Below are 12,203 nucleotides of genomic sequence, written 5' to 3'. Positions count from 1 at the left end.
AAATGTAATGAATCTCCAAATCATATAGCATAATCCACCAGCTAGGCAAATTATATATTAAATTGCACTCTATTTATTTTTAGAAAGCTTCAGTTAGCAAAGCTGACAGATGTACACAGTGAAAGACAAACAGGGAAAGAGCAGGATGCCACAAATTCCCAATTCTATGCATATATACACAATTTACATTTCAATGTAAAAAGTTCGAGCTGAAAGTCATAATAAGAATCTATAAGGACAACAATAATTTGACATGTGAATGAAAGCATACTAGGCAAAGTGATATGTAACCGCTTTGAAGCATGAAGACAAGATGTCCTCCAGAGGGAAAGAAAAAAAAATAGAACACAATTGGCCAGGGACTGGGAAGCAGGAAAAGAAAACAGATGCATTGGCAAGAGCTGGCTATTTCTTGAAATCTTTTTTCCACCGCAGTCTATGGTTCACTAAAAGTGACCCGAAGGTACTCTTTCATCAGACTGGCCGGTGTTTATTTGTTGTAAGGAGTCAGCAGACACAAACAATCTGGAATGGACACTCTGCACTGTACCATAATTCCACAACCATTTTACGTGCATGCAAAAACAAAATGGCCTCTCATGCGCGTAGTAATGTCAAGGAAGGAAAATATTTCATAGAAAAGTGGGTTGATTGGTGAACAAACAAGACACTACAATGCAGACTACTGCAGAAGAGATAAGGATAAGATGAACCCTTTAGGGCCAGACTGGGAACCCAAAGCAGCATTGGCAATTTTCTTGGGCCAGCCCCTGGGGAGCACTGCTAGGCCCGGGAGGTTGGAAACGCTTGCCGATATTGCATCACCACTGCAAAACCGGCCCCCAGTAACAAATCTGGCCTTTAAGCCTGCAAAACTAGTCTCACCCTTCCAGCATCCCAGGGAAATGCCTGGTGCCTGGTCTGGTCAGTTCGACTCTTTAAACCTTCATAGAATATGATAAATGGGGGCAAATATGTCAAGGTTGTCTCACGAGACAGGCATTCCCTAATCAAGCAGTCGGATTACCTGTGGGTAGCTGTCTGTCCGTGGGAGGACAGATATGTCGTAGGTGGCAGCAAAATGACTTTTTGCTTGCTGTATCTGACCATAACGCTCCCTCTTTCTCCATTTCGCTCTTCTGTTTTGAAACCACACCTATAAAAGGAGAGAAAACAATTATTAGTGAATGTATTTTTAAGGACGTAGCCCACGAGTAAAATTACATTCCCACACAGAATAAGCACATTTCTACCATCCACATATGTCAACGAATGTGTGATGCATAAACCATTTGCTATAAATGGAGGTTTTGAAAAATAAAAAGACACTCTCATTCAATTGCATCAAGAAATGTCCTACTTTGCCTTTGGGAGAGCTATTTGACTTTGTCAATGTGTTTTTCTGTGGTGGGAGTGGTGGGGCTGGGATTGAGCAAGCGACAGAGGGTGGGTGGTAGGAGGGGGCAAGTGGGATGGTTGCAAGCAAGAACGGGTGCAAGGGAGTGGGAGCGGCTGATGGTGGGTGTCTCAGGGCAGGAAACTGCAGGGGATGGGGGAACAGGGGATGAAAAATAAGGGTGCAAGTAGCAATGAACAAGCAGTGACTCAGGAGGGGAAGGGGTGAAGGGAAGCAGAACAATAGGCAAGACATGAAGTGGGAGTGTGGAGGGGAAACAACAATGATGTGGATGGGATACGGGGACAAGCAACAACAGGCACACAACAATGCAGAATTTGGTACGAGGGAAAAAGCAACAACAATGACAACAGGATAGGAAGAAAAAAGGACCTCAATCCGAGTGTGAGCAGCAGAAGGATAATAATTTAAAAAAATCAAAGCAATCAGTACTTGGCCAATGGACGCAAGAAACAAACTAAGAGAAAATGAAACTGGCACGCTCTGATCAATCAGGAGTCTGGCAATAAGAATGGCTAAAACACAAAATGTCTTGCAAGCGGCAGTGCATGCGTTGTCTCAGGCAAGACCTAAAAATTATGTCTCGATTAGACATATTTTTGTATTTTTATCCCTAAAACACTTTGGTTATGCCTTACTCACTCAATCACAACTCATTGAGTATATTTAATTTGTCATCTGGCATTTTTGTTGGCCAAAGAAACATTTAGCCCTTAGCATGAGACTGAAATTTGTATTTTATGGTATTAACTCTTTCTTTACGTGGAACTTTATCTGTGATGAAATAAAATCTGACTTACTATGGCTACCTTTCACTACTTTTCTTTCTACACACTCACCCTTAATTTAACACTTTCATATACTTCTTTTTCCTCACACTCCCTTTCCATCTTTCCTTCCCCTCCCTCTCCCTTTATCTATTCGTTATTGCTCTTTCTTTTCTCCATCTTCCTAAAAAAACTATCTATATACTTGATTATTTATTACGTACCTAATTGTTCCTTTTACTTCTCTACATAAGGTTATTTGACGTTGTTATATTTTTCTTCTCATAAGATGCATCTCTTCCTTATGATATTGTACCTGCGGTACTGTGTTTTCTTTATTCAAAATAAGTTATTTTTTTAACTCTTTCTTTAGGCCCCCATTGTTTAGTCTTGCTTCTGTACCTTGTTCAGTAATGTTTTCTCCTCTCTGTTGATCCTAGATAGAAATCCATATAGTACAGGATTAGCCTGTCAGGCTTCTTCGGCCATTGAAATGAGACCACTGTCCGGGTTGATTCCTGATGTTGTGTGCCACATACATGACCAACATCACCCTGACTGAAAACCTTCCAATGTATCTCTTCTATTTGGTTCATTTAGGGTTAACTAGAGGTAGCACTTCTACTCATAATTTAATGTGGGTCACCCATGCAGAGAGCTTTCCAAATACTGTGGCTTGAACGATCTGAATACCCATGTTATAAAAGTGAGTATGCAATCAGCTATGGTTATTTTAGCAATTCGTTCTTTGTTATTTTCACAAGCCACCATTTATTGACATGCTGCAGTATTGAGGTTTTTAAAAAAAATAAAGACTGTAAAGTACAATGCGACTTCATTGGGGACTAAGGTCCTGTGACCTCCCTTCTTAAGTGGCATTAGTGGGTTGAAGGGTATGTGTTGACTCTTCTTCGGCCATTTTGATTTTGATCAATTTACACCTCTGGCCTCATGCCAGTATGCACTGTTTCTCAAGTCCTCTTGTATTTGCTGCTATTTCCTTCTTTTTACAATTGGTAAGCCCTGGCACACCACCTGGTTTCTCTTCCTGACTGTTGCTCTTAAACCAGTAAATCAGCGACATCCCTCACCTAAATCCTAAACTGTGAATTAATGTCTCACAGAAGGTCAGTACGACCACATCTGCATTGCCTTACAAGCTACTGTGGGTCATAAGGACTTCCACTGAAGAGTTAGCTAACTAGTAACAGCTGGAAGAAGGGAGGGTCCCTTTGTTGGCTCTGTGGGTCAAGTGCCTTAGCTTCCCTTGTTCCCACACTCCCAGTCCCAGAGGCCAAAATTCCACAAGGGCAAAAGCACGAGACAAGCTGATTATGCACCAGTTTGCCTTCATTCATTATGGAGTGGGACATAACAACATTTGACTTCAGGCCTTGCCCCAACATGTGCAGCATGGATGTTGCAGCAGGTGTTTTCTGTAGATACAAACTTGCTACTCATTAATGCCTCAGAAAAAAATTAAATCAAGAAGAAAGTCAGGATCATATGTATTAGCAGAACAAAAAATAATTGCCCTGTATTTCACCTGCTCTACAGTTTTTCAGAACAGTGAATATTCAAAGTCTCAGCAAAGAAGCAAGGCACAAACATTCCAACGAATAAATACACATCCATTACACGCATTGTTGTTAGTGGCAGGACAGCCATAAAATACACCTTTAGCCATACAAACTACGGGGCCTATTTATAGGGTCGTTTGTGTCGGTCTTCTACCAAGCAAAGTGGTACAAGAGCGATGGAAACCTCCAGACAGATTTTTGAAGTAAAGCCACTTTGTGCGGCTTAAAGAATCTGGAGTAATGCAACGCAGCACAAATCGATGCTTTACGTTACTCTGCCCAGGGAAGCATTCCATGGGTGTTGTATGGGTGTTCCGACGCAATACCCATGGATTTTGATGCATCCCCAGATTTGCACAAACTTGAAAACGTGGAGATTCGTCAAAATCGTATACATTCCCAGATGAGGCATAACGAGGAAAAATATGTATATTGCTCCTTGTTTCTTCCTCTTTCGATGTGTGCCGCATTCTGCAGCACACATAGGAAGAGGAATATGCCTTTCTGCACAAAACCGATCCTGTATTCAACGCAGTCACCCATGCACCATGATGCAAGGGTGCCTGCGTTGGCGCTAGGCAGCCCGTTGTGCACCAGCACATGTGAAAGGACAGGATTACGGCGTATTCCATTAAATATGGTGCATTCCTGCCCTTTCCCTGTCACGCAGTGCAGCGCAGCAAGGCGACTAGCTGTACTGCACTGCGTCACAAAGCTCATAAATTTACCCCAACATCCATTTCAAATACGCGGAGGTGATAGAACGGCCAACAGGTGGCAGAGTCAGCAGCATTGACAGTCAGAGTAGGAAGTATGAATGCACTGTACGTCACAGACTGGCTGAGACCACAGTGCTCACCTCCAGCAACCTGACTGTGTCATTCACTTATGTTTATTGGGTTCAGCCCTTTAACAAGGCAGGTTGGCTCGCTCAGTACACTAGGGAGAGTGCAGCCACCCGTTAGCCCATGCTGCACAGGGCAAATGTCAGTGCCAGGTAAACGTGCAGAACGAAGCTTTCTTGTTGGGTACTTCGAGGAAACTGGCATATTTTTTACAGTGAATACAATTACCCAGTAATATAGAGCCCTTTCAAGTGCAATATTTGCTGCCTCCGACAATTATCTGAAAGTTACATGCATGTCTGTTGGCTATAAATTAGCAGTGGATCCTACTAGGACTGATTTGATCATGAGAGTTGGGGTCACAAAGCTATTTTTCCCCCAATATTAGTAAACAAATGTACATTTTTTATTCAAACTTCATAGGCCTCACCAAAGGAACATAGTCCAGATCCTAGCAAATGGGGGTAAAGTGGTTAAGCCCAATAGGCCTGTTGTTCTTTTCTGTTTGCGCTATAGCCACAAGTCATTCAGTAGTCAAAAAGAAGGAAGTGGACTAGCACACATCTAGTGCCAACTGCTGCTGATATCAAATGCCAGGGTTTTGCAGTTTTGAATTATGCGATGATAGGCACATTCTAAATCAGGGCCTACTTATTATCTTTTCTCAGCAGCAGGGAGCAGTGGAAATAAGCGAAGGCTTCAGCCATCTTAGTTCTTCAATATAATTGGATGTCGCAAGTCACTGTGAAGATGGATGCCGTGCTGATACTACTCATGAAATCTAAAACAATCATTGCAAATTAAGTCATGAAATCCCAAAATGATCATTGCAAATTCTTTTGGTACAGACCAAAACGTCAAACGCCAGGAACCCCAAGCCTCTGATACATCGAACTCTAAGTTGCTTACAGGTGTTTGTAAGCATCACGTTTCCTGCTGCCTATTAAAGTTGTCTTTGAGTTTTCGTGTAATGTAGACATAATAACATCTCAAACTATACACCTCTGTTTCCTCTTATCCTCTCTCTTTGTGAGATGTATTTTCAGCTGGCGCATCAGGAAGAAATTAAACAAACAGGCCCAAGTCCAAGACGGGGAACATCATGCTGTGAAGTAAAGAGACTGAGTCTTCTTTGAGCGATAAAAGAGGGAGATATATTTTGGTAGATGTGCAGGGAGGTTAAACTTTATTGAAGGAGTTGTAAGGAGCAAGTCTCTTCTTTTTTGGATGGTAATAATATATGAGGTAAGACCACAGCTTGCTCAAAAGAAAGACGGGTACTCTGTCATCAAGCCTCTGAATATGTTTTTGTGTGACAGCACGCAACAGTTCTGTCCAAGAGTACGCAGCACGTTACATGTTGAGAATAGCAAATGCCACTCTAATGTGCACAGTGGTACTTAGCACCATACTACATATCTTTCTTTTTTTCAGAGTTTTATATAGCGTGAACTTGACCCGAAGGTATCAGGTATCAGAGCGCTTTACATGAGCACCAGTTGCGTTACACAAGGAGACATTCATGTTTGTTAGCCACAGGGAGATTCTGTGATTTGCCCAGAATCACAGGATGTTGTGCGCAGTTGCCGAGACTCAAACCAGGTTCCTCAGATTTGAGGGCGACCGCCCTAGCCATTAGGCCACATCTTCTCGTTTCACAATTACAACCAGATGGGGGAAGAAGGATGATTGGTCCAAAATAACCGATTAGGAGCTTGTGTTTTCAACAGGTTCTCCATACATATAAAAAATGTAGGCATAATTGCCCTCTCTGTTAAGTACTGGCTCACCTGAGTCCTGTGATGATGATGACAAAGTCTGACTGATGTCACTAGCCTCTTGCTCCAATTGCTAGGTCCTTCATAGTAGTTACATTAAATGTAAAGACCTTAAAGAGCCTGCTAAAACCTTAGAGTGATCAGGTGACTCACTAGACATGATTCTACCTGATGCCTCTTTCTTCCATCTCCTTAACCTTCCTCTGTCTTTACATCACACTTTTGCAGGCTCTTTTACGTTCCTGCTTTCTGTCTTTGGCACTGGTTTCTTATCTATCTTTTTCTCCTTCACTCTTCCTTTTCGACTTTTGTAGCTCAGAGTGACACTTTGATGATGAAAAATAAGTCCTGGTGCCCACCACCTGCAACCTCCAGCACAAATTAAGCACTGAGCATATATGTGGCATATAAGTGCCACTAAGAAGGTCTATGAGAAAGTGACATTAAGAAACATATTTGGAACATTGCTGGATATGGAATACTACGAGAATCTGCAGTCCAGGCAGGAAGAAGAGAAATTACCTTGTTTTTAAAGGTTATTTAATACTATATGGTACTCCTATTCTTGCAGGCACATTGGCAAGTTGTCCCAGAACTGCTTTCCCCTCCTTCGCTTAGCTCCTCCTACTCTCGTTAGCCAAAAGGTTCAGTTTTATGAAAAAGAAACAGAGCACATAAATTCACAGGCTCCTTGAGGGATTTTCAGTAAAGGATTTCAAGATAAGGTCTTTCAGAACTCAGTTTAGATGGCCACGGGACAAGCAGGAGCTACTGAGTCCAACCATGGAGGTTGAGACTTTTACACTCCCGATGTCCAAGGGCCTGACCTATGGATCCTAAGCAGCTGGGCAGTACCCCTTCAGCACTTGACTCTCAGTGGTAGTGCGGGCGAGCAGTCCAAAGCTTCTCGGGGGGAGAGGTAGACACATTGGGGCGGGAGAATACCGGCTCACAACTCAAAAACGTTTGATGGCAACAAAAAGTGATTGCCCACTGAAATACTTGTTTTTATTAAAGAAGAGTATTTATATACCAACACAAAGTAAAATACGGCATTAACAAACAATACACACAGTCCTTGAGGTCAGAGCTCTAGTGTTTCAGTAAGCAGTTCATGAGTCCCACTTCCCTTTCGCTAGCATTAGTGGTTTACCGCATTGTCTATAAGTGACATTCGGGTTAAGCTCCAATTGTAGTCCTACTCTCAAGAGTAACACTCCACCTCCAATTAAAGTCTAATGTATTCCAGTGCCAAAGCGCTATATGGCAGGCAAGTTCTCCGGGGGCCTTCTGGCCTGTTAATCAGTGTTACTCATACCAGCAGAACCTGCACGATCTGTGTCTCCAAGAGCACCCACTTTGTGGGCACTGAAGCTGCAGTGGCTGTCTCATGAGACTATCACACAAGCAACCCTGTAGGTGTAGTTGTTGGGTGCCCTCAAGTTGCTCACACAGAGTCCTGTGGGGACAGCAGTCGGGGATCCTCGACGCTCCTCAAATGCCAGTTAACTTTCCATGGATCCTACCCACACTTGGGGGGGATTTGATGCTCATGTTGTAGATCCTCAGTCGTGGCTTGGCTCCACTCAAGTCGCTCTGGCTGTCTTTTCCTCTTGATAACAGTGTGGACCACCTGCGCTCCTTGACTTTTTTCTGGTGGACCCACCTGGTATACTGGTCACCTTGCTCACTCCACACACCGGCTATGGCCTGATCAGCACAGCAGTGATCTTCACAGTGGCCCCACCTGACATACAGGGTACTCAACTTCACTCGACACACAGGCTATGGCCCAAACGGCATGGCAGCAATATTCGTGATGGCCTATCTGGCACACAGGTTCGCACAGTTCCCTCTGCAGACAGGATATGACCCAATTGGTGCAGACACTTTCTCCTCACATCTAACTTCAGAGAGTCAATTGTCAGGATCTCTCACTGGACCTTGCTCTCCCCAGCGCTCTTCTCTTCCTCACAGAGCACACTTATCTTGGCAAGCCAGCAGGCACTGGTGATCCATGAGTGGGTGGTCCTGGATTCCCTGGGTGATGCCCCTTCACCCAGCTGGGACAGTGAGAGGCTTTAGCCTCCAGTCCTGGTCACAGGCAGAAGTCTTAGAGATCTTCCCTTCCTTGCACAGCCCAACTGACTACTTGACAATTGACAGTTTGGGGGCCTCACGCTCCCCTTCTTATAGTCCATCCCTAGACACCTAATGTGGTTTAGAGTCTGAGTCTTTGAAGTTTATGTTGGAGGTCTACTTCCTTTTGAAGTGTCCTCTCCTCTGCCATGCCCTTCCTCCAGAAAGCAGTCTGTCACAGCAGGAGCGACTCCAAATCACAGGCCTGGGAGTGACTAGAGGTTCACACCTGGATGTTACCCACTGTGATTTGTGTATCTAAAGGATACCCCATGGCCTCAGCCCTTCTCTTTATGATTCTCTTATCTGCCCAATCTCCTTCCTGAGATGTGCTGTGACCCCTTTCCAGTGACCGCTCTCTAAATCTAAGTGCACCCTTGGAATTATACTGCTGAGCCTGACTCTCCGTTCTCTACAAGGTGTCCCACTCAGCTCACAATAATGCAGCAATCAACATATCTGTCTGGAGGGATTACTGTATCTCCTCTTTCTCCTCCAATTAATCCTGGGTCTGCCAAAATGCAACCCAGAATCTTCCATGTATTGTACCATTCACTGGCACACAAACACCCAGCAAATGCATATAACATTTATGCATTGCGCAGCACTATCTCTTCCATGTATTGTCCGTCCCATTCACAGGCAAACAAACACCCAGCACAGGCATATAACACATACCCACTACACAGCACTGCATAGTAAACTGATGTAGGCCAAGGGTGACTTAAGCACACAGCAGCAGAGCTTTACATTAGTGAACATGTAGTCCTCGCTCCAGTGACACAGGTAAAAAGACCTGTTCACTTCTACTGATCACTATACAGTATGCTACCACATTGCGCTGATGCTGCTTAACTTCTGGCAAAGCAGTAGCCTTTTACCACTATGATAGAAGCACTTTGAGTGCCCCTCCCGGTCCAAACAGACCGTAATCCATGAAACAGGTCTATGTCATGGCGCACACGCATGATCCGTGTTCGCTCATGACAAAAAAATCAGCACCAAGAATCCAGACATCATTACAGTTGGGGACACTCAAGATAGGGGTACGTGTATATCACTATGAGAGGGACTTTTCTGTCCCAACACAGTCAAAGGAATAGTATCTAACATCTGATCATAGTGAAGGCAGTCTTGTAGCATAAGATACTCTGTGTATGAAATATAATGACTTACATTCGACTCGCTGTACAAACGGCGCCAGTGATAGTCAAAGAACAACTGTGGCAACACACTTTTTATAACAATTGCCTTTTATCAATTGGTCTGTCACATTCTGCATGCTTTGCATGGGAATCTCCACATCAGGTACTGCGGTGGGCCAACTAAACAGTTTTCTAAAATCTCATAACATTTGTACTATGCCCACCGTGATGAATGTGACCTTGAAAAACTTTGCTAGCTAAATTGTAAAATATTTTTGGATCTGAAGTTGAAATTTGTAAGGCTCGGAGATTTAAGCCACGCAAACTGTATCCTCAATGGGGGTTTTTTATTGTAAAAGGCTATAATAGCATCGGTGTTAAAAATGGCTTATAATGCAGCTGAATATCCATTTGTATTGAAGATGCAGCTGTAACACCAGTGTCCTTCGAAGTACTGAGTAATAATGTGCCTGGTGCTTGTAGTATGAGCTTCCATTGCTCATGTATATTGTTAGTGGTTCTTTTTGCCCATTTCAAACAGCTGCTCCCCACCACACAATCCACATGGGTCAAAAATACAGTAGATGCTTTGGTGGCTCAAGTAACTATTCACAAAGAACGTTAAATGCACTGCAGCAGCAAAGACCGACTCCCTGCAAATCCCTGATTTTAACAACAAACTAATGCACCACCTCCCCATGTGAGCATGTTGTAGGGCTCCCCTATTTCCTAACAGGTATAGCTCCTGCAAAAAAAGCCCATCAGGATCCACAAGTACTGTAGCATCCTGCTAAGTGACCACAAACACCATTACTTGTGAATCACGGAGCTTTATTGCTTGCGTCCAACCTGCTTCATGTCCCTGCTCTAACTGCCCGGTTCCTGTCCCCCTAGCTCCTCCCGTTCCTGCTCCTCCCTCCTAGCTCCACCCCAACCACTAGACTGCCCCATACAATCCTACATCTCCCCCCTTCTTAACAAAATGAACTTAGTTTCCACATTGTTTGTAAGTCTTCAATCCACCACACGGGTTGACGAACAGATTGTTCTTCAAGCGTCAGTAGTGTCGAATCCTGGGTGGTCCTGACTTTGATCAGTCTTTCCGGTGTTTTAGCCACGATGTCCTTAGCCGCGGGAATGCACTTTTGGGAATGCAACCCATTGCATGTGGGCTGCTTATTATTCGGTTCCACAGTTATCGTGGTTCTTTCTTGTTGTGTGACTGCTACTGGCTCAGCTCGGCAGTGACTGTCTGCCTTCCTTGGTGACCCTTGGTCTATTGTCGATTGATCTCCTTCGGGAGCAGACGATGAGCTGGTCTTCTTCTGAGCTCCCACCTGTGGAATTGTTTCTCTTTGTCTTGTCAGGTTGGGAACCGCACTGTTCTTCTGTTCACCGCCAGGCATGCCAGATATTAGTGTATTATCTGATGTGGATGTCCTGTCTCGATTCTTGGACTCATGTGTTGCCTCTGTTTGTTTCTTCCCTTCCCACTCGTGTTTGAGGCTGGCGAGACCCTTGACCACCCGGTCATGTGCCTGTTTGTCTCTCATTCGGTGACAGTTCATCTCTGTCACTGTATTCGGTCCTCCCCGCGGGGTGACGGGATAATCCTTTACCACTTGGTAGATATTGTCCCATTTCTTTGTTTTCCTTCCGTCAGTTCTTTGAGTCAACCTCTCTGACCCCATCAGGGGTGACGGTATATTATTCATGTCTTGATGTGGCGATGACTGACATGACGTGTTGTCCTTTGATTCTGTTGTGCGTCCGGGTGATTGATGCCTTTGCCGTGGTCGGGACCATGATTTTGTTGACCCGAATGATCGGACAGACATGTCTTCCGACTCGGAGGAGTCGGTTGCCGATTTCCTTCGAGAACGATCTTTTGAGGGCGTCGTGACTGATACGTTTATTGAGTTGGTATTCTGGGATGACATGCTCCTGGGGTCGGAGCTATCTACGGAGCATTTCCTTGGGTATGTCTCTTTTTGTGTCTTCTGTGTTGTTGCGGTGGAGGGATCGTTTACTTCATTAGTTTGGTCTCGGGGCATTTGGTCTTTACCCTTTTCACGGGACATCAATGGTCCCTTCTCCGCTTTCTCGTTGACACAACTGTCTGGAGTGTACATGCCCCTCCCTTTTCGGTGTCGGAGTGGCTTGCCACTCCTCATGTGGTTGGTTTCTTCTTCTCGCTTGTTGTTTGTGTTAACGTCCGTGCCATTGGGATGATTTGTCTCACCGCTTGATGCTTCCTCGGACTCATCTGTAGACTTTGGTGCATAGCGGGAGGATGGCCGGGGTTGTTCATGTGCTGATTTCTGGCATTGACGGGATAGGTCCCATCTTCCGTAATTCGTCGTTCTTGCCTTCTTGCTGAGCAATCTGCCATTTTGTCCATGGGTGTGATCTGTCCCACTTGACACTTCATCTGTTTCATAATCATTCTCATCATCGGTTGACTGACTCCTTGAGGTTGAATAACTCTGTGAGGTTGAATCAGTATCATCATCTGTTGACTGACTCCTTGAG

At 44.4% G+C, this 12,203-nt stretch overlaps 1 protein-coding gene across 1 annotated transcript in view; it reads right to left on the bottom strand.

Moving 5' to 3' along the window:
- The window catches only part of ALX1 (ALX homeobox 1), a 102,694-nt gene that overhangs the window by 9,980 nt on the left and 80,511 nt on the right, over positions 1 to 12,203 (bottom strand). The window contains exon 3 of the mRNA XM_078656585.1: positions 1,028 to 1,156. Within this exon, the coding sequence (XP_078512711.1) occupies positions 1,028 to 1,156 (129 nt within the window). The remainder of the gene's footprint in view (positions 1 to 1,027; positions 1,157 to 12,203) is intronic.

This window comes from Lissotriton helveticus, chromosome 1_1 (genome assembly GCF_964261635.1).
Source record: "Lissotriton helveticus chromosome 1_1, aLisHel1.1, whole genome shotgun sequence".
Taxonomy (NCBI): Eukaryota; Metazoa; Chordata; class Amphibia; order Caudata; family Salamandridae; genus Lissotriton; species Lissotriton helveticus.
This window is presented reverse-complemented; position numbering and strand designations above follow the sequence as displayed.